We start from the raw sequence: 23,246 nt of genomic DNA on the forward strand, positions 1-23,246 counted from the left end.
ACTCATGGCTATAATTTATTACAGTCAAAGGAAACAAAGCAAAATCAGCAATGGTAAAAGGCTCATGGAGTGAAGTCTGGAGAAAACTGGGCACAGGCTTCCAATATGTCCTCTCCTGTGGCGTTGTACAGACGTGCTTAACTCCTCTGGCAAAGAACTGTGACAACACCTCTGAAGCGTTGTCCTCCAGGGACGCTCCTTAGGGACTCAGTGCCCAAGGTTTTTATTGGGGGTTAGTTACATAAACAGCCTCTGCCTGGCACATACCAAAATTTCAGACTCCTAGAAGGAAAGCAGGTGTTCAGCATAAACCGTATTGTTTACACAAACAGTCTAGGCACAGTAAACCACCCTTATCACTTAGGGAACAGTGGAACCCTCCCAAATTCCAACTTCCCAAATGTCAGCCATAGGCCAACTTTGCAAGCAGGCCTTTCTAGGCAGAGAAGTCTCAGGCCTGCTGTGTTAACTCTTTCTCTACACACAACATTTTGTAAGAAGAAAGAAAAGCATCATTCTTAACTGATAGTAGTATCTAGAAAATAGAAAGGAATAATCTGATAAACTATTAAAATGAACAAGAGTTTATAAATATGGCTTAAGATAAAATATACAAAAAATCAGTAACGTTGTATACTAACAGCAACCTACACAAAAACAAACCAAAAAATTAGTTCTTATTTACAATAGCAACTAAAACGTGTGTAATGCCTGGGAGTAATCTTAACAGGATATGTAGTGATGGTATGAAGAAAAAAACACAAATTATATTCAAAATATAAAATGCAACATAGAAAAGTAACCAGATGTTTATTCCTCGTTAGGAAGGCTAAATATGAAAATAACTGTGTCTAACTTAATTTATAGGTTTAATGTAACCCATTCAAAATCTCTACTCCTTTGAGTTCCTTCTTTAAAAGGAAAACAATTTTTTGCCTGCATTGACAAAATGACCCTGACATTCACTTGGAGACTAAAATGAGAAGAAAATTCTGGGGGGATAAAATTAATTATGGGACGATTAGTCCTGTTCTATTTCAATCATCTTACAAAGATATGGTAATTAAAACAATGTGGTATTTGTACAAAGAAAAGGCTAGATCAATAAAACAGACAAGTCCAAATATAAATCTTACTATACGAATGACAAAAAATCAATGAGGAAGAGAAAAACTAGTCCACATGATAGAGGAATAACCTAGGCCCTAATTTGTTTTTAGAGAAAGCCAAGTACATCATATTTTTTTATTCCTTCCAATGGTCACTATGTGAAACCCAATCAAAGCCAAGATATATTTGACTTTGGAAAGGATTTATCATTATAGTGTTATATGTCTATTTGTCCAGAAAGTAGCTAAAATAAAAGGGCATGTAGGCCTGGGGAAAACATTGCAAAGGATTAATATCTTTGTTATAAAAATAAGGATTTATCTTTATATGAGGCAGAGGTTATAGTAGAAACTAACCTGTCAAAGGCCACGTGGCCTTGGGTAAGTTACTTAGCTTCTCTGAGGATCAGTGTTCTTCCTTGCCAGGATTGTGGCAAGGATTTAAACTATATGTAAAATTCTTAGCACAATATTTGACATATTATGGTTGCTCCATATCTAATAATAGTACTAACTACTACATATTAGTACACCTTCTAAGTGGTGGTCATGAGAGTAAGAGTTCACTAAGTAAGAAAACATTAAGTCTCCTCAAAAGAATGTGAGCAGAGAGTTCTCAAAAGAGGATATAAAATTAATAAACTTGAAAAGTTTCATCCTCACCAAAAGTCAAAGAAATGCAAGTCAAATGAAATAACATTTTTGGGGGGTCTAGTAAACTATCAAAACATTTTATAAACAGTAGTACTCAGTGCTGGGAGAGTGTGCTGAAATTGGTATTTTCACACGTTACTGAGATTATACAAGTTGGTACAACCCTCTTTGCTCAGTGGATATGGCAATTGCACTGATACTACATAGGAAATACTTACAATGAGAGAAAAAAGGCAGGATGCAGTATTTTCTGTGCATTGTATAGTTGATACAACTGGAAAGACACATTTCAAATTAGAAACACAATCATATTAAAGTAGTATGATTATGGAGAATTATTACTTTTATAATTTAAAAAGTATAGATAATTAAAACAATATTTCCCTGATTAGTTCTAAACGGGTTCTTTCTCTTTTAAGTGACAAACAAAATTTAAATTCAAAACTCTTGTCAAAAGCAGACAGACCTGATATTTTTATATTGCTCCTCTAGAGGGAGCACGAGTATTTAAAATACATCATAACCATAACTTGATCTGTTACAGACACAATAAATAGTCAAGAATTTTAGAGCTACAAGGGACTTCAAAGAAAATCTATTGTGTTTTCTTTAGTCTTAGGGATAAACAGAAAATGATCTCTAGTTATAAATGGTTTAGTTTCTATTATCGGTACTGGTTTTAAATGACACAAACTTCCTTGTGTTGAGTATACAATCTTTTTGGAAGTTGAAGTTCCCAATGGAGAAGAAAATGGTAAAAGGAAACCGAGGGTGCAAGCTATCTCAACGCCCTAATATTTCTGCTGTGGATACAAATAACTATCCCCTGAAATTCTAAAGAAAGAGCTATGGGTTCGTTTAATGTTTTTGTTTTGTTTTGTTTTTTGATATCCTATTAAAGTTTGGTTCCACAAAGCACCAAGATAAGGAAAGAATTGGCGGCTTTGATGTGTGGTTAATTTGACTAGAGGTCTACCCAGGCAGGGCAAGTCTGACTGAGGGTCCACTTAGGAGCTTGAAATGTGTCTGTCCTGCTATGCCAATTGCAAGAGGAGATGCGGTTTATTAGCTTTAGACAGTCCTGAGTTTACATCTGGGCTCAGCTACTCTCTAGCTTTGAGTTCACTCTAAACTTTCTCATCTGTTTGTGAAATTTAAATTTCAAAAACCCCAATTAAGGTACAAAACCTGTTTTTTGTAACCCAGTTTCACCTCAAAGCTACTTGGAACTAAGAACAAAATGAAGACCGCAGCTTCTTCAGATTTATCACTCCCCCCATGTTTATATACCGAGATGGCAACAAAAGATGGGGATGGTAGGAGCCTGAGAACGTTTTTTCTGGTCCTTAAACTGAACGATGAAAACATTCTCAGATAATATAACAAGTCCTAGTAGCTTCCTGGGCTAAGAGACAGAGGAGCAGCAGGTGGCATTATTTTAAATGGAACCCAGAGGAGGAAATAGCCCATAAAATTCTTCCATTTGGGATGGCTTACTTAGGAATCTTATTCCCTCTACTGGATGTAGTGATGGATAAAATAAAAGGCTAATATCCTGACTTTCATCCCATTTGTGGAACATTTGTCCAAAGAGGGGGTTAGTATGCTTTACTGTCTCCCACAGGGGCCTCCTCACTCATCTTTTCACTTTCAACCACCACCTCTTCCTCCTTATTATTATTATTATCTTAAAGAGATGTGTACATTGTAGAAAGTTACAAAAAAAAAGAGAGTGAAACAAAACTGAAATAACACACCTTATTCCTACCACCAAGAAATTACCATTATTAACAACTTCGTGTATGTTTTCATGATATTTATGTATGTGTGTGTATGTGTTTTACCAAAATGAGACATTATGCTGTTTTATCTGCTTATTTTACTTAGGATTCTCCAACTTTCCTTGTCACTACATTTTCATCTTGTCTATACCTGATATATATTTAAATTCCACAATTTGTTCCCTAAATGCCCTTTACATTTTATTTGTTCAAACCACAACTCAATCCACAACCACGCGTTGCATTTGATTGTGATGTTCCTTAAGTCCCTGATCTAGGCCAGTCACTCTGCTTTCCTTTAATGAATATCACTTGTTGAGGAGACCCAGTCAGTTGTCACCACTTTCTGAGTTTGTCCGCTTGCCACCTTGTCATGCCATTCGACTTATTCTTCAACACTTGAAATTTAAATCTGAAAGCTAAAACTAAAGACTTGATAAATTCAAGTTAATTATTGTTTTAGCTAGAACATATCATAGATGATGTTGTACTTCATGTATCAGAGAAGATACATATTAACTGCTTGCTAAGATTCACTCCTGGGTTAGAGCAATAGCCTGAGACTTTTGTTGAACAATTAATACCCCTAGACTCCTTGCAACAAGAGGTGATCTCTGTGGTATTACTCTGTGATCTTATAAGAATGTCTACTTCCCACCAATCATCTACTTAAATGGTTTAATGGCAACTGAACACCCTGGTCTAAATCAATAATATTTATAGGGGTGACAGAATGATGATTTTCTAATTCTGTGATTCTTTCTACATTCTTGGCTAGTATTCTTCTGTCATATAGAAATTTCTCTAATCAATTGGAGCTATTTGGTTACTCTAAGATATATTTCTTACAGTAAACATTGGATAAACGCTTAATTCTTTCTCTTTAGTTACTAATTATCAAAGTGAGAAGCCAATTTATAAGCTATCCCAAATGGTGGTTTATGAGTCCCATTTTGGCTTTCTAAAAAAATCTTTATGTAGACACATGAATTTTTATAATTCAGCGATTCAACTCCATTAAACCATTATTTTTGATATTCCAATTGTTGCAACTTTGGGCAGTGGCTGGGCTCCCTGTTTTGACATATTTTTAAACTTAGATTTTACAGATACTGTTTCTGCTTCTGGGCACTATCCCGGTCCTCAATTTATACTTAATATTTTTTGCTAATAATCTTCTCAGTCATTAATACTTTACATGATATATCTGTGTGTGTTGTCTAATATAAACAACTTTCTACCTTTTAATTTTCAAGTTAACAACTTATGACCATAAAAAGTATTTATCACTGGCCTGCCAAATCAACAATTTGTTATCCATTTTCTTTCCAATTTTCAAAATTTTATTGGTGTTGTCTGTTTCCTATTGCCTTTGTCTTTGTGGAGAGGTGGGCAGGAGCCAGAGCATGACGCTTCTCATATGCCAAGTTCAAGAATTTAGCCTTTAACTGGAAGGTAGTGGGGAGACATTGACCAGTTATAAGCAGGAGAACATCATGATCAGATCTTCTTTTTGGGCTATAATATGGAGAACTGGACAGAGGTAAACAGGACGAGAGGCTAGAAAACCAGTTAGGAAGCCTCTTAAGCTGTAGTCCTTCAAGTAAACAGATCCAAGAAAGTAGAAGTGGGGATAGAGAGAAGTGGATGGGTCAGAAAAGTGTTCATAAATAATCACCAACAAGATTTGGTGGTTATTTAGATATACAGGCCAAGGGAGAGGGAAGAGTGAAGGATGACCCCAGGTTTCTGGCTTGGGCAGCTGCATGGGCAATGATGCCATTCACCTCGAGGAAAATGATGAGAAATCAGCTTGAGGGGGACTATAGCATACTGCCTTTATAAATACCAAGTTCCACCACAGTTTATCTTAATGTGGATATAAATAACCATACTTTCCCAGCGAATGCTCTTTGCTACTCCTGGCAAATGACTACAGCTTAAGACTACCTGGAGGTAACTACATGCTATTTCTACTTGAAATCGCCAGCGTTCCTTCTTCCTTCTCTCTTGGACAACCTCCTCACCCTCCACGACAACTCCACCAACCTACCTACCTCTGTGCCATATACCCTGACTTTCATCAGTTTCATTGGAAGAAATGTGCCTGCTTCTTTACGTATGCCCTAAATCCTTCTCTTCTCAAAATTTTCAAGGCGTTTGCACCGGCAATTAACTGATTTTTCTCTTCCGTATCATCTTTTTCTCCCACTCTAAAATGATTTCCATCTACAAGTATATGCTATTCTCCATCTTAGTAAAGAAAACTTCTCTTGATCCCACCACCCCTCCATCTACCACTGAATTTCTTAGCACCCCTCATAATTCTCCAAGGTTGTCCATATTGTTGTCTTCATTCCTGTTTCCTTTCTCACCTTCAGTTCTCTCCTCATTCTCTCCCCTAGCTCCTCTCTAATCAGGTTTCTGTCCCTACTGTGTAACCAAAAGAGCTCTTAGCAGGGTCACCAGTGGTGTACCCCCTGCAAAAGTCAGTGGCCGATTCTCGGCCCCATCATATTAGACCTCACTGCAGCACTGGCCCAGCCAGCCACTCCCTCCTTTTTTCATTCAACACATATTTACACTATGCCATACACATTTCTAATCCTTGGGATACGTCAGTGAATTAAAGAGATAAAGAACCCTTTGTTACAGGAACCAATATTCTACCAGAGGGAGATAAGACAAAAAACAATAAATAAATAATTAAATTGTGGCAGCGAATGCACTTTGCTAGAAGGCAATAAGGGGTATGGAAAACAGAAGACATAGAACTCAGCAATGGCCTTGTGGAACTTCCCTTCAACATACCCTATATGACAACAATATTTAATATAAATTCAAATCATAGGATATGTGTATATACACCCACATAATAAAAATGAATCACATTTTCATCAGCTATCCTTCTTAAGTCAGTACTCTAACCTCCTCCTACGTCCTCTGGATTTGGTGTGAGAATATTGGGAAGAAAAAAATGTGGAAATTCAGGAGAGGGGATAATGGGGATTTGGTATTTCTTACTTTGTGATCCTACATATGGGTCTTGGGGCAGGTAACAGAAATGGAAAAATAGAAGTGGCTGAACCATCAATGCATAAACTGACTCAATTTTGACCCCTTTTTAAAATTATGTCACGTGATAGCTACTTTCTGACAGTGAAAAATCAATCAGGAACTCAACGTATGGTAGCATAAGCAAGGAGTAGAATTTTCTATGAGTAATATGTTTTATTTTAATATCAAAGAAAATAGAGCTGTTGTGTTAAATATAATAATTGTAAGAAGTATCGATTTCATAGTAGGGGTGGCAGATTTTTTGTGAAACCGCTGCAGCAATTCCTCCCTCCCCTTGTGAGGAGATAAGATCTATTTCCCAGCCCCTCAAATCCCAACTGGGTTTGGGACTGACTTTGACTAACAGAATGTGGTAAAATGAAGGTGTGAAACTTCCAAGTCTCTGCCTAACAGCTTCTACTTTCATCATCCTGTGGAAACACCATGACACCACAGGAGCCAGCTCAGGCTAGCCTGCTGGAAATTGAGACAAGCCCTGCCAACTGAGGCCTCCTAGGCCAACCACTCTGCAATCTAGCCACCAAATGACTTCAGCCACAAGAATGATTCCACACAGACTAGCACAGAACCACCTGGCTGAGTCCAACCCAACATTACTGACCTACTAATCGTGAGAAGATAAAATGACTGCTTTAATCCATTAAATTTTGGAGTTGTTTGTTACACAGAAATATATAACTGATACAACAGGTATTCAATATTTATTATTTATTCAGATGACAACTCATTGTTTTAAAATTGATCATCGATATTTTAATAAGCAAAATTTTAATAAGTTTAAAAGTTATGAAGAAAAATTAACAGAGGGAGTATATACTGGAACCTATTTTCTATGAAAAGTCCACCAGCCATATATCTAAGTTTTTTTATATACATATAGAAATTAAATCATATTATACATAGTGTTCCATGACTCACTTCATTCAACACTGTAGACTTCATGTCAATGAGTAACAGCTATATTTTTGAATAGTTGCAAAATATTCCATTGAATAGATACATCTAATGTATTTATAAAACTCCCTTTTACTGTACATTTAGGTTCCTAACGCCAACATATAAACAATACTGAAAGGAATTTCCTTATACTTATAACTTTGAGTATTTATCCTTTCAGCCTCTGTTTGTTAATCTGTAAAATAAGGATATCTCTGAGCCTTCCTACAGAATTTAAAAACATGAATGAGATAATGTGTATGCAGATTTAACAGTTTAATAGTAAGCCCTTAATAAAGTGTAGTCTTTTATTATTATTATCATCTGATTATGAGCTTCAATAGGACAGGGACCATATTAGAATTACTCAGGACCTCACTCAATAATAAAATCGCTGACTTCTGCTGAGTGTGTACGATGAGCCAGGCCCTGAGTTCAACTACAACCTTTGAGGCAAGTATTGTTATTATCCCCATGTTACAGATGAGGAAACTGAGGCACATAGAAATGAGGTAACTTGCCTAAGGACAGAACTAAAGTGTGAATTCAAAGCAATCTGATTCCAGAACCTATGCCCTTAAAACTATGCTGTGCTGCCTCAGTAAACATATGCCTTAATTAATTATTGCTGAGTGAATAAATTACTGAATTATAGATTTCTAAAAGTGCAATTTTTGGGTCTCAGAGCTTGCACATTTTTAAGGCCTTTAACATACATTGCAAAGTAAGCTATTCGTTATCATTTTAAGTTCCTTAAAAAGCAGTCTAAAAATATCAATAATATCACAACTATGGAAAGAAAAGTGCATAGAAGAAAAATTGAAGGAAACACATAAAAATATTGAGTGGCCGTTTTTAATGGATATATTCATGGGTGACTCTTTTTCTTCCTTCTGTTTCCCCCAAATTTCTATAATGTGTTGTTACTTTATACAAACAAGTTGTATAACCATAGCCTTATTTTTGTATTACGTGTGCTTTTCTGCCTTACAGTTCGTTCTGTCCTTCAGAACCTTCAAACCTTTCTCAGGAAAGAGAATTTTCGTGATTATAGTGGGTTCTTTGTCCTCTATCGATCTTAAAAAGAAAATTAAAATCACAGGTAATTCGCCTTCCTAACGTTATTGGAGGAACTCGTTTGATTGAACTCCTGGTCCTAATCAGTAGTGTTGTAGATTTACCTTTCTAATGTTTCCTGTCTGAGGACAAGAGAACTGCTGTACTCTTACACTCATCTGTAAAGCACGTTTTATTGACTGAGGGTTTTGCAGAGACTTTATCAAGTTGTTTCTCAAACAATCCTGTGGGGTTGTAACAAATCCCACTAAGCCTTAGATACACACACATGCCTACATGAATGCAAAGGTCACCGGATACTAATTTAACATACTAACCGATGTATTTTTTTGCCCAGGACTTCCGGATACTTCAGACCTTCCCCTGGTTTTAGCAGCAGCTAGGGCATTTTATGCTTACTGCCTTGGAGAAAGACTGTAACAGAACATAAGCATCAGTTCTTGGCTTATGACTTTAGAAAGACGAAGCCTTAAGGAGCACCAGATGGAGTAGGTGAGAAAGAGCAAAGTTGTACCACTTTTCCCCCCAACTAGTTCCACAGGCTGTGAAGGAGGGAAAGTGAAACTCAAGAGAACAAGGGAGGATAGATGTTAACATTGGGGTTTCCTAGATAATGTGGCTCTGTACCCCAAATCTCAGAAAGGTTTGAGGGCTCTGAGAGCACAGAAAACCTATACTTCACTTCTTTGGTAGAAACAGGACAAGCAGTAGGAAACAGCAATTCTCTAAGCTTTACGTGGTATGGAAAGAGTGAGAATATTTCCCATGAGCACAAAAATAATGATGATATGAAAAGAAAGGAAATCAGATGTGATTAATCTTCAGGTTCACCTTTCTTCTGCCAACCCCAAGCTGCTGTAAATTTTAGTTCTAGACTTTCCATTTGGTTCTTTTTTATAGTTTCTATTTCTCTACTAAGATTCTTTACCACTCACAATTCTTTTAATTCTTTGAACATATCTCAAAGTTGGTTTCTATTGACTGCTTTTTCGTTTATTTGTTTTTAACCCTTTGTTGACATTTTCTTACCACCTTGATGAGAGAGGGACTTCCTGGATGGTAATATCATCATTGGGTCAAGCAATGACACTAATGGGTGACAAGACTCTAATGTCAAAGCAGTCAAGTTGAAGTGGGACAGGGCATCACCTCGTTAGAAATGGTACATAATGTGTAATGACTTCCAGTCTGCTTATAAGTACGACAGTTTCACCCTTGTGAAAACATACAGGTAGCATCTCCAATCTTCTTGATCAGTCTCAAACAACTAGCATGACCTTCCCACTCATTAAAGAGTAGAACTGGAAGAGAGTTTAAAACATTAGCATCTAACTCCCTGCCTTCAGCCAAATAGAAGACAGTTTCTTACAATGATCAATTTTTTTCTAAACAAAAAGCAGCTTCATTGCTTTTCCCAATATAAAGGCAATACATACTTAGAAAAAAAATTAACCAAAACAGACAGGCATAAAGAAAAAAGTACTACCCAGAGAAATTATCATTAATATTTTGCTAGATGCTGTTTTAAGCAAATATTTATGAGTATGCATACAATCTTATATGAATGGAATAGCATACATGCTTTTAACCCAATAGGTACTAAAAATCATTATCAATAAATATAGATACACATCATCCTTTTTAATGACTGTATATTCCATTGCAAAAGTATATCAAAATGTATTAAACCAGTCCTCTATGGAAGTACATTTAGTTCTAGATTCTTGCAATAATGAACTTTCCTTCTGCTTTCTCTCTCTCTCTCTCTCTCTCTCTCTCTCTCTCTCTCTCTCTCTCTCTCTCTCTCTCCTTCGGTGTAATATCTTTGTGCATTTGTCAGATTATGTCTCCTTGGGGCAGTAAATTTTATTATTTCTGGACTGCTGCATATTCAACATTTTTAACAATAAATAAACTACCCCCACCAATAAGGTGCCCACTCACATTCCCACCAACAGTGAGCCCATTTCTATCTTTTGTCATGCTGGGTATATGCAATCTTTTCAAACTTTACCAATGTGTCAGTCAAAAAGTAAAATCTCAATTGTATTGAGTGATTTGCCAGTGAGTTCTAGTGTTGAGGATGGGTACCTTGTCATTCTGTCTTTAAACGGACAGTGTATGCAGTATACAGGGGCCTGGGACATAAATTAGACAGTCTGGCTTCCATACTCCTAGTTTTATTGCACTAACTCTGTGTCTTTGGGTAAGCCACTCAACCTTTCTATACCATAGTTTCTTCAAATGTAAATAAAAGACTTGGAATAGGTGTTCCTGAATTCCCTTTCCAGCTACTTTAAGGAGGGGATGGTGGGGAATGAACTGTGCAGATCTGCAGCAGACACTGTATATTGACTAGCCCAGTGTCATTCCCAGATCCTTCTCCCTTGCCCGACTCTACTCTAAAAGAGGCTGGAAATGCTCAATACCCCCTTTCCCAGCCTCCTTTGAAGCTAAGAGGTATCCATTTTACCAAGTTCTGGCTAATGAGACAAGATGGAAAGTCTGTTGGGGGTGCTTCTGGAAAACTTTTTGCTTTCCTAATGAAAGAAACTGGCACACGAGGAAAGAAGCTCACAGGTGCTATCTTTCCCTCACCATCTGCCTTCAATGCAGACTTGATGTCTGGATCTGCAGAGCAGTGTGGTGACTTTTACGATGTCCACATAGCTAAACAGGATCTGTTTTCTAGAATCCTGCATGATTTCATGGTACTATTGGCCATGAGAGAAATGTTGCATGAAATCTCGAAGGCAGTGGTGAAGCAGCGGCCATGGTTTTCATGCTCTGAAGGACCATGCAGGGCTCCAGGTGTGGTGGTACCTCTACCACATTGTCACTGATCTACTGGCTTACCTTGCTGGCTGAGGCTGCACCCAGATTCCAGCTCCCACCAGATCTCCTCCTCCAGCTTCTCCAAGTTCTAAGCCAAGCGTATGCGCAGCTCCCTAAAGGGTGCCAGGTTCTCCTGCAGTAGCACATCTGCAGTATCAAGGTCGGAGGTAGTGAGAGACACGCAAATCCAATCTGTATTTGAGGATTCCAGCTTATGAATTCCAGTTGGTCCCTACAGGTTTCAACTCTGTTCCTGCTCTCATGCAAGTCCAGCTTTCTACCCTGACTGCCTTCTGGCTCACCTTTGGTGACTTCAGGCTCAACATTAGAACCAAAGACACCAAACAGCCTTGTATGGACGCCTCCACCAGCTCCCATGATTATGTAAGCTCTCAGGTAGCACTGTCCACTAGAACTTCTGTATGACAGAAGTGTTTTATATATGAGCTGCCCAATATGCTAACCACATATGGCTAGTGGGCACTTGAGATGTACCCAGTACAACTGAAAATGAAGTTTTTACTCTTATTTAATTTTAATTCAAATAGCCACATGTGGCTGGTGACCGCCACATCGAACAGCATAGGTCCAGTGCCCAATAATAAATCTCTTATTCTGTATTATTCATAGTGGCTCTGTTTCTCCGGTGGAATCCTGACTGATACAGGCAGCAATTGGTGACTATATGGGGTGGGGGGTGGGAGGGAGGGTGTAGACAGAAAGCCCACCTGCTAGGAATGACAGGGCTGGAGGAGAGTCCTGCAAGGCCCACCAGTTTGCCACCGATGAACTTCTTATATCAGAAAAATAGACCCCCGTTAACTTTTCCTGTTGGGAACCCCATCCCCATTCCAATCTCCAGGCCATAATTAAATCAAGGTGAGTTAAAACATTCATGGAGAGCAAGCAGGCTCTAGCAAGGTGTGCTCTCCAGCATGCAATCTTTCCTTTACTCCAACATGATGTATTATTTTTTTCCCTTTCCAGTTCCCTATGCAGATCTTTCCATGTCCCTTCCCTAAGTGAATATAACCTTCTTCATAGAATATAATTACTCATGCTGTCAGTCACACTGGATTTTTTTGTTTGTTTTAAATACCATCCCATTTTCACCACTCTGCAATTAGGACAATAAGTGGTAAGCAACCATATTGGTCAGCTTCAGCCTCTGAAACGGATCACTTTACCAATAAACTTTACCAGGAATGGGTCTTGCCAGATGGGCCCTACACAGTTAACAGACAGTGGAAAAATTAATGGCTGCACATTTTCTTTCAAGGCTGAGCTTGAGTAGAGAACAACGTACAGTGGTTTGTCCACAAACACCATTATACACAATTACAAGAAACATTCCTTTTTTCCTTTTTTTAAATTAAAAAATGGTTGCTTAAACAAGTGGTTATCCGTTACGGTGTTGACATAGGAAAAGGCGAATTGCTGGCAACGGAATCAAAGCAATAGCGCAAGAGCAGCTGTTTGTGTGAGTGGTTTGGTTCCTTGGATGGACAGGCTTGCTTTTCACTTCCTCCCAATTTTGATCCCGCCCTCTTAGTGTACCTTCCTGATAATGTTAAGAAAAAGAACATATTGGTCTTACTGCAAGCCATCTTTGCTGTCTGTGCCCTTCTTTTTCACATCTCACAGGACTGGGTCCTCCTAACTTCTTTGGTGAGTGGCTTCGCTTTCTCATTGCTCCGTTCCAGCCCTATGCCGGGGCGAAACACTTCCTAGAGGAGGTCAGAAGACCCTACGAGCATCCCACCCCGGGGGAGCAGAGGAGGATCACAGCTCCCGCCGGCTGCGAGCGGCTCCCGGACTCCGGACTCCCGCAGCCCGCACGCCCCTGCCCAGCGCCACGCCCGGCCGGTGCCGGGACCCCTCTCCACGCCCACTCCCTGCCGGCGCGCCCGAGTTGCTCGCAGTGCGGCGGGGCTCTCGTGGGCGCTGGTCCCCGGACGGCCGTTACACAGCGCCCAAACACGCTCCGGTGTGGCGCGGAGGAGGGGGTGGCAGCCCCTGGGCGCGTGGTGAGCTGAGGTCCGCGGAGCCACCAGCGCCGCCCGGATGGTGCAGCCCAGCTGCCACTCGGGGAACTGCGGGAGACCGGGGCCGAGCCTGCCCTCGGTGCGCGCTGGGGGCCGGAAGGGGGCTCTTGATTTCGATTCCTCCCCTTTTCCCTCTGGGTCTCGGAGCATTCACTCTCTCAGACCCTCCTCCTCCCAGGTACAGGCAGGGAGAGGAGGATCCATCATCTCCCCTCCCGGCACCCGACCATGGGCAATACCTCCAGTGACTACCTGCCGCAGCACTGCGAGACTCAACAGTGGCTGCCCTCGGGCGAAAGCCCAGCCATCAGCTCCGTGATGTTCTCTGCCGGGGTGCTGGGCAATCTCATCGCGCTGGCACTGCTGGCGCGCCGCTGGCGCGGGGACACGGGGCCTGGCGCCAGCCGCGGGAACTCCATCTCCTTGTTCCACGTGCTGGTGACCGAGCTGGTGTTCACCGACCTGCTCGGGACCTGCCTCATCAGCCCCGTGGTGCTGGTTTCGTACGCGCGGAACCAGACCCTGGTGGCACTGGCGCCTGAGAGCCGCGTGTGCACCTACTTCGCCTTTGCCATGACCTTCTTCAGCCTGGCCACGATGCTCATGCTCTTCGCCATGGCCCTGGAGCGCTACCTGTCCATCGGGCACCCCTACTTCTACCAGCGCCACGTCACGCGCCGCAGCGGCCTGGCGGTGCTGCCCGCCATCTACACCATCTCCCTGGTCTTCTGCTCCTTGCCGCTGCTGAACTATGGGCAGTATGTCCAGTACTGCCCCGGGACGTGGTGCTTCATTCGACACGGGGAGACCGCGTACTTGCAGCTTTATGCCACCCTGCTGCTGCTCCTCATCGTCGCTGTGCTCGCTTGCAACTTCAGTGTCATTCTCAACCTCGTCCGCATGTACCGCCGGGGCAGGAGAAGCCGCTGTGGACCCTCCTTGGGCAGCGGCCGCGGTGGCCCTGGGAGCCGCAGGAGATGGGAAAGGGTGTCCATGGCCGAGGAGACAGACCACCTCATCCTCTTGGCTATTATGACCATCACCTTCGCTGTCTGTTCCCTACCTTTCACGGTAAGTCACTCACTCCATTTGCACAGCCCAGCTCTGCGCAGCTTTCCTACACCCTACCCTCTCACTCCTACCCTTTCTATTGATACACGATCTTTTGCAAGTTGTAAAAATCTGTCCTAATGTGTAATGGTCTGTAGACTTCCCCTCTCCCGTCTCACCTTTACCCCACTTCCTAACCCTGGCCTGTGGGCGTCTCTAGGCTAGTGTTTCTCATCCAGTGAGGAGTAGTACAGGCCTTGAGACAGGGAGCTACTAAGCCAGCCAAACTCCCCATCCTAGAGTCAAAGGCTCCTTGTGTCCCTGTCCCACCTCCTCTACCTGAGGAGGGGGCAGCCCCTTCCACGTCTGAATGGTTATCAGCTACAATCTGACTTCCTGGAGTTGTAGTTTGCCTCCTGGTACCCACCACTCACTGGTGCTGGTTCACCATACTTTGCCTGCTGTTTCTCCCAGGGCAAAATGTGATACCCAATCCGCAGCATTTGAGCCACCATTGAGAATGGTTCCAGGTGAGAAGGGCCCCTGTTGCAGAACTTTAGAGCATTCATTATTTGTCCTAGACGTTCAACAAACACCCAGTTGACAGGTTTCCCAATTTACATGTTGGGAGCATAACTCTTTGAGGTCATGAAAACAACTAATACATCTATAATGATAGAGGAATAGATGATCGCTTAGAGGAATGCATTGCTAAGCTTTTAAGATACCTCTAGGGGAAGCATTTGTACTCTCTTACAAAATACCTTCTTGATGTCACTGTCAGAAATATATACAGGTATTCTTCAGCTTACAATTGTGCACTTTATGAGCACGAAGCCACACCAGGAGTGGCTGGTCCATCTCAGGGATGGGACAGTTAGGCTTGCCCAGCTCTTGCCGTGACCCAGCAGGCCAGAGCCTGCCAGGATAACTGCAGGACAGGAGTCTAGTTACCGGGATGGGTGCTGTCCTGGTTTGGGGCAACCTCAGCTACTAGTTATGGCGCTGTAAGTTTGAGCCTCCTAAGGTGTACAGAGTGTGGGATGTATCTGAGCATGGACTCGTCTCTTACAGAGAAATGGGAACTGGGAGTTCTGGAAGCTCCACTTCCTGATCTTCAGAAGAAAAAGAAGTAAGCAGTTTGGCAGTGACGCCCACTTGCCACAATCTTGGAGAAAAGAAAGAGATGGACAGTGCCTGTCATTAGCAGGTCTGACCTATAGAAGCTGAGGAAGTAACTTTATCCTACTTCCCATCACCATCGCTGTTTTTGATTATTTTCATATGCTCATCATTAGGGGTGGGAAAGGACACAGGGTCCTAAAAGCCGGGATATGACCCTCCCTCCCAAATTAACTCCTCCCTACCTCCTTGTTTTCAGCTATGTTCACTTCTTCCTGGCCCCCACCGTCCTCACACTTCTGCTCCATCCTCTGTCAGGGCAGAAGCTGGTCTGAGTTAGTAAGTTACACTCTGGGAGAAATGAGGTGGAGTATGTAAAAGGTACCCTGTTATAAAGTGAAGTAGGACCATGGGAGGCTGCCTCTCCCATTCCACCCAGAGCCGTGGAGTTTGTGCAACAGAAATGCTACGATGTAGAAGCCAACGTGGCTCCTATGCATTTGTTTTGTTTAACTGGAGAATAGACTCTTTCAATTTTGTTGGGAGCTAAATCAACTTTTTGGGGTCAGGACTAGGATACAGAACGAGTATCTATGAGAGAAAGCATTTCAAGTTCCACTAAACAAGGTAGAATTCAACTTGGGAGTCATAAACCATTTCTGAATTGGGGAGTGCCTGTCTTGGACTGGTGGGCATTAGGCTATCAGTTCTTAGAGTTTTATCTATCATTTGTGAGTGTGTATACAAAAATATTCCTCACCTTCAGCTACAATAGCCTGGGAATGGGCTCAGAGGTGATCATACACTTGTGAAAAGAATTGTTATTCCCTTTCTGAAGCCCTTTAGAGGAGAGTAGAGGGCGAAAGGCTTCTCTTTGAGCGTGACTGACGTACTGCATAAATTGTATTTTTAAAAATAAAAGCAGTGATTTTCAATATATTCTTTTGTTTCCAAATAAATTTGCCTTTTACCATGAGGAGTCCATCATTGCCACCTGTTTATTTTTGAATATACGTATATTTCATATATTTGAATGTACCGTGTTTCCCCGAAAATAAGACCTAGCCGGACAATCGGCTCTAATGCATCTTTTGGAGCAAAAATTAGCATAAGACCTAGCATTATATTATATATTATGATGTGATGTGATGTGATGTGATGTGATGTGATGTGATATTATATTATATTATATATCCGGTCTTATGTTACAGTAAAATAAGACCGGGTCTTATATTAATTTTTGCTCCAAAAGATCATTAGAACTGATTGTCAAAAAAAAAAAATAAAAAGAACTGATTGTCTGGCTAGGTCTTATTTTTTGGGGGAAACACAGTATATAGTTTTCCCCTTCATTTAATATTAAGCCAGGGCAGCTCCATAGTTGCTACATTGGAGGGGCTTATAGCTGGAAGTCTGGTTAGAAGTGTGTGTGTGTGTGTGTGTGTGTGGTGGGGGGAGGGACGTGGGTAGGAGGTTTGCTTTGCTTTGAAGCTATGTTTTTTATTTAGATTGTCTGTTTATGGCATAGAGGAGCTAGATGAAGATCATTTTGTCAATAGATTCTTGGCACTTGTTAATGACTTTCATTTATGTGGCACTTTAAACCTTATGAAATGCTGCAGTATCCCAATTGCAGGGCTTATCTAATAATTCAAAACTCATGGCTACTGTTTGGTGCATACATTCTGCTATTTCAAAACGTTTGTCATGTGCCCCTGGGGAGAGGACACTATTCTCCCATGTCCTTTTAGTTTATTGACCCACACTAAAACTGAGGTCAAAAATGGCCTACAGGAGTCTCTCACCTGAGGCAGGAATCATTTACACATGTCTTAACTAGGAATACCGTTAGACAAGGCAAAGACTGTGGTTGCCTTCAGAAATTCTCCTGTTCCTCTAACAGAGCACATGCAGTCCAACAGAAATACAGCATAAGCCACAAATGCAAGCCACATATGGACTTTAAAATTTTCTAGTAGCCATACAACAAAAAATAAAAAGAAACAGATGAAATTAATTTTAATCAGTATGTTTTATTTAACTCATCTAAAATATTATTAATTTAAAATATAACCAATGTAAAAAATAATGAACTATCCTAACTAATTTTCTTCCTTGTGTCCCAGAAAATACTGGCAATTTACCCTATCTCTGCCTGTTCCTGCCAGAGCTGCTTTCTATGTCCCTTAGAAGTGACCCAGTAAGGAGGAGGGTACACAGCTGTGTACCCAGTGGGACACCAACTTATTCCAGCACTTCAGGAGTGGGGGTAGGAAGGGAGTGGGGATTTAGGAAAGCTGGAACTAGTAATGTCATTGTCTTAGTGTGGGAAGGTTAGAATTACTGCTTCCTCCAAGAATTCCAGTGTAGGACTTCCAAAGTTTTGGGAAGCGAAACTATCAAAATGTAAGATACCCAGAGCCCTGTAGTGAAGTCCAATTCAACCTCAAATATCATTATTGTTAACATTAAAATGACTAACTTTTTTAAGTGCCAATTTTTATATACACTAATCTATTATCTTCACAACAATTTATAAAACAGATAGTATTATTACACCCATTTTACAGATGAGGCAAACAACTTACCCTGGGTGCCACATCCGGTGAGTGTTGGAGCCAGGATTCAAAGCCAGGCATTTTAAGTACAGAGGCTATGCTCTTAACAACAATACCACTGAGTAAGTACTCAGTGGTAAATGAGTAAGTACTCATTTACTTACTCACAAATGAGTAAGTACTCATTTCTCATATGAGAAAATTATTCCAAGATTTCATAAGAGAATTCTGAAGATGTTATAAATATCTGGACCACTTGGCCTCTTAATTCCAACTTGTTAGCTTTAAAAATAAGGCGCAAAGACCTTTTTCTCCATATCAGATCATGGGGTCTAAGCTGGGGCCAAGTTTGTGATTCCTTTTTCCTTCTCCACAGACTTGTAAATTAAAAGGCTGAGACTGAGATTTAAGGAGATTGGCTAATGTAAATGCTGCTCTAAATTAAGAAATAATCAAATTACCCCTCAAGTAAAATCTTCCATTGGTACCATAAACCATTTCTTAAGTGATTTTTAAAAAAAGGCATGTGTTGTTTAGGAAATGTCGTTATTTTGGCAGTTCAATATGAAGTTATGCATGGGACCAACAACATATTCCAAACTGTTTATGCTCTAAAGGGATAGTGTGTAAATTAATAAATTCCTCCTTATGTTAATCAGCTGTTATCATTATTTCACAGAGATAAATAGAAATTTTCTTTCTTCCTGAAATGGAACAGAACACAGGAAATATATCAGACATCCATTCTTGCTTCAGATTCTGTTTGTGTCTTCATTTCCACCCCACATCAAGCCACTTTCTCACTACTTTACTAATAATTGTGGATAGCTTCTGGTCATTTTAAACTGTTTTCCACATGCCATTAGGATAAAGTACTTATGTGTTTTATTCAGTTCTAAAATTTCAAGAGTGAACTTTGACTCATTCTAAAAATATCTTCATCTTTAGAAATTCTTTAGAGCTATAATTTCTAGGTAAATCTGATTAGTGGAAATCTGATCTTTGCAATACAGAACAAACTCAAGTAAACATACTGGAGTTTCCTGTTCATTTGTGGTACTCTTTATGACATGAATGGGGATTATAAAACAGATATGAAATTGGTCAATTACATACGAGTACATGGAAAAATGTCACAATTCTAGCAGGGATGAAAGAGATATCCAGAAATCTCTATGCATAATCACAATGAACTTCACTTGGCGATATTTTAAGTTAATATTCATGTACTATTGGAAAGGCCTTATCATTCATGCATCATTAGTGATGTACTGGGGATTGTTGAAATAATTTTAACACACATTACTTTTCAAGAGAAAATTTCTTTATATGACTGTTGTCACTTGATACCTTTTTTGGATTTGGATACCTTTTTTGGCCATTGGATATTATGAAATGGTGCTTGTGATTAATGACACAATTACACCAAGTGTTTAAAATTCAGACAGCAAGAACCGTAGTCCTTTTCCCAAAAGAGAAGTTGTGCATTGGTGGAGCTGATCCTCACTGCTGTTTCAGATAATCAAAAACAGCTTTCAGGGATGGTGTATTTTTTGGGGGCATGTCAAGAGCCTATCACAGTATCAAGTTAACAAAAAGAAAAAGAATAGAAATAGTGAGTGATTGTCTCTGGAGACACAGTGTTTCAGGAAGGCAATCACTCAACAAGTCTCTTTCCACCTACAGGCTTATGATGCAATTAACTTGCAACTTGGCCTGCTTTGTTTCCATGCCTTCTCCTGTCTTCTATTTTGAAGTTTCTGACTACTACTCCTCATCCTTAGCTTGAGCTCACCTCCATTGTGCCTCAATTTATATTAGCAAGGTGTACCAAACTTCATTTTTCTCAGAATATTTTGCTGCCTAAAATTGCCCCCCTCTAACAGAAAACTAGACTTAAGACTTTTGTAGTTGGGACATATGTGTGATGGAATAGACCAACGATAGGGAAAGTGCATTTGAGGAAGGCTGACACTTCCTCTAGACCAGGGTTGCTAACCTGCACTCCTCGGAGAGCGCTGGATCACTTCAAAATCATTTGCAAAACCTTGTGCTTATCTGAGTTCTGGGTTCATACTAGTGTCCAACATTTTCTTGAAGCCCCTACCCTAGAACATACAGGCCGAGGGTGCTAAACCTTAACACTAACTTTCTAAACCTTAACATTAACTCTCTTTTGTGTCCTGCTCTGGCATCACCTGGACCACAAGGCAGGGGACACGCTTTAGTACTGGAGCCACACATCTACTCCCCCATCTTTCCTTTTGAAGGGAAATGGGCTCCGTTCCCTCTACCAGAAAGCACCTGTGATCTAGGGGAAGGAGTTTCTTTTTTTTAAGGTGGGCGCAGCTCACAGTGGCCCATACGGGGATCGAACTGGCAATCTTGGCGCTACCAGCTGAGCTAACCGGCCACCCTGGAAGGGGTTTCTTTAAAACATCAAATACCTAGAAAATAATCTCTATGAAATAATTTTTTTAAAGAATGGATTTTGCAAAGCCTATAGTTAGGACATCTCAATGAGTTTCACAAGAAAGCTAAACGTATAGCAATCTCTGCCTGCAACTTAGCTGTGCAAAATGGAGGGAAGAAAAGCCCCAAAGAAAGCTACTTAGATATAGCCATGCTTCTTAAATCTATAAACAGGAACAGTGATACCCAAAAATCTTTATGACACCTTTGAAAAGAAGTCTCCTAAAACCCATAATTCAGTCAGTCCGTGGTGAATTTTACATGAGACTTTACATCACAGGCTTTTTAAATAGCTGGCAACAAGGTAGTGGCTAAAAGGAAAGTTTGGGTTACACCTGAGACAGTAGCTAATCTTCTAAGCCTTGGTTTCCTCCTTAGTAAAATGGGAATAACAATATTTTGCAGGTTCATGTAAGGATTAAACAGAATAAGACTTAGCAATTGCTTAGCATCATGCCTGGCACACACAGGTATCCAGTAAATATTACCTGCTATCTCTATAGGATTCAATTTCCAAGGGAAAATCAGATTGAGGGTTAATTATCAGGAATTCTGGAAGCTCAAAGTCATTTGTTTGAATAGCCAGGCCTAAGTGGGTCTTTTGTTTTTATTTCAGGGGTTGGGTAGGGTTCTAAAGTAGTGGTTCTCAGCCTTGGATGTACATTAGAATCCCATGTGTTGGGTGGGTGGGTGGTGGGTGCTTTTTAAAAACCAAAATACAGCCATATTTAATTAATCAGAGTCTCTGAGAGAGGGAGCAAACCATCAGCATATTTGTAACACTCCTCGGGTGATTTCAATAAGCAGCTAGATAAAGTTCTCGTTTGCCTTAAAATTCTGAACCCACTACATGGTTGTATTTATGGTAGGTAAATAGCTCAAACAAACAATACCCGGTCAGTGCCAAGATGAAGTTTTCCATGGGAGGCTCCAAAGATTCTATAAAAAACACTAATTTTCATCTGTGCCGCTTTGTAGGTATCACAAGCTTTATAGTCTTAGTAAAACCCAGTAGAGAGAGCCTGTCCTAAGGAATTAAAACTCCCTTAACTCATTTAGATTAGTGCTTAGTACTTTTTGTATAGCATGTGCAAAATGCTATAGCAGTATGTGCAAAAGTAGTATGTTTTTAGTAGTATGTGTAAAAACGTACGTAAATCGACCAGCCTCTGAAGCAGAATATCACTGAAACACTCTTAATTAATTGACTTATAGTCAATGTGTTAGCCTTTAATTAAAATCCAGGATCAGCTGCAGGGAAAGGAATTATTAGCTGCAGGGAATGTGGAATTATTATTTAATGGGTAGAGTTTCAGTTTGAGAAGATGTGAAGAGTTCTGGAAATGGATGATGATGATGGTTGCTGTTCTGTGTTCTTTTGTGTGATGGTCAGTCAGGTGTGGCCACAAGAGGAAACAAGAGAGGCTCAGGAAGACAAAGTGTATCATACAGGTCCTAGAAACAGGAAGGACTTCACAATATGCTAGGTCACATGGGAAAGTACTAGTGCATGTCAGAAGGCAAAAGGAACAGGAGCTGGAGAGAGCCTGGGTCATGGCCTTTACTGGAGTTTCCAGACAAAGGCAAGGCAGGGGAGGGTGAACAGCTTAGGGCTGGTTATTGGGAATCATTTCAGTAGGCTCTCAGGTGTAGGAGCGGTCCCTACATGCCTGGTACTGGGAACTGGGATGATTAAGGCAGAGGAATAAATATTGCCTCCTGGAGTACATGGGCTCAGAACTAGTTAGTTTGCATATCAAAGGACTGCTCCCTGGTGAGCCCTTGGCTACCTCTAAGAATTGGCTAGCCCTGAAGGGGCAGTCTCTTCCCAGCCAGAAAGGTGTTTACCATGTCAAAATATCATACTATACAGGAAATTTGAAAATTATAAACAACACAGCTGCACAACAATGGGAATGGACTTAATGACATTGAATTGTACACTTGAAAATCGTTAAAATGGTAAATTTTATGTTATATATGTTATACAATAAAAGAAAAAAACTAGGATCCACAAGATTAAAAATGGTGAATTCTAGGCAAAAGACAAGAACCAAAGAAAAAAAAGTGGGGAGGTAGGAGAAGACAAAACTTACATCAAGAATTTCAAGGGTTGCTGAAATATATGTCTCTTCCAATTATAAAAGAAGAAATTGTCTCTACAAAATATTGTAGATTGCAAATTTTAAGCATTTCTGAAAATTACCCAGCAAATTGGGTGAAATGGAAAGAAAACAAATAGTACAGAATTGCTTCATTCTCTAAACCATTTTCACTTCTCATTGCTCTTTCACTCTCTAAAGAGATCAGGAACTGAAAACCTGACTCATCTTCATGTGTGAGGCCATGACATTAGAAAACTGAGCCCTCTTGACAATGCCCATTTGGCTAGCCAATTCAGTGTTATATTCTGTGACGAAACTAGATCATAAAATCAGCTATAGACTTTTTCTACAACGGAGTTCTTGGGGTGTGTGTGTGTGTGTGTGTGTGTGTTGTGATGAATATATTTTAATCTATCAAATTTAT

The 23,246-nt window shown here is 40.4% G+C and overlaps 2 protein-coding genes across 6 annotated transcripts in view; one reads left to right on the forward strand and one right to left on the reverse strand.

The window, feature by feature from the left end:
* Window positions 1-14,667, reverse strand: LOC308497685 (uncharacterized protein). 2 transcript variants are annotated; one of them, XM_081048630.1, is made up of 5 exons: window positions 13,068-14,667; window positions 11,492-11,617; window positions 8,953-9,049; window positions 1,982-2,037; window positions 1-282 (listed from the first exon to the last, which is right to left on the reverse strand). In XM_081048630.1, exon 1 carries the CDS (start codon window positions 13,663-13,665, stop codon window positions 13,198-13,200), a length of 468 nt encoding a protein of 155 aa, XP_080904756.1. In that variant the 5' UTR covers window positions 13,666-14,667; the 3' UTR covers window positions 1-282; window positions 1,982-2,037; window positions 8,953-9,049; window positions 11,492-11,617; window positions 13,068-13,197. The 2 variants fall into 2 exon arrangements, with proteins under 2 accessions (XP_080904756.1, XP_080904757.1); XM_081048631.1 differs by lacking the exon at window positions 8,953-9,049 and having other exon boundaries at window positions 13,068-14,636.
* PTGER2 (prostaglandin E receptor 2) overlaps window positions 13,021-23,246 on the forward strand; it is a 15,884-nt gene continuing 5,658 nt past the window's right edge. The window contains exons 1-3 of one of the 4 annotated variants that reach the window (XM_081048627.1): window positions 13,021-13,138; window positions 13,694-14,586; window positions 15,640-16,670. In XM_081048627.1, coding sequence (XP_080904753.1) covers window positions 13,744-14,586; window positions 15,640-15,795 — 999 coding nt within the window. In that variant the 5' untranslated portion in view covers window positions 13,021-13,138; window positions 13,694-13,743 and the 3' untranslated portion in view covers window positions 15,796-16,670. Of the gene's footprint in view, window positions 14,587-15,639; window positions 16,671-23,246 lie in introns of those variants that run through there. The other 3 variants (XM_081048626.1, XM_081048629.1, XM_081048628.1) reach the window with 3 other exon arrangements.

This window comes from Rhinolophus hipposideros, assembly GCF_964194185.1.
Source record: "Rhinolophus hipposideros genome assembly, chromosome: 5".
NCBI lineage: Eukaryota > Metazoa > Chordata > Mammalia > Chiroptera > Rhinolophidae > Rhinolophus > Rhinolophus hipposideros.

Excerpts from the sequence above, each read along its gene's own strand:
- LOC308497685 (XM_081048630.1), bottom strand. The coding sequence starts at position 13,665 with ATGCTCCGAGACCCAGAGGGAAAAGGGGAGGAATCGAAATCAAGAGCC.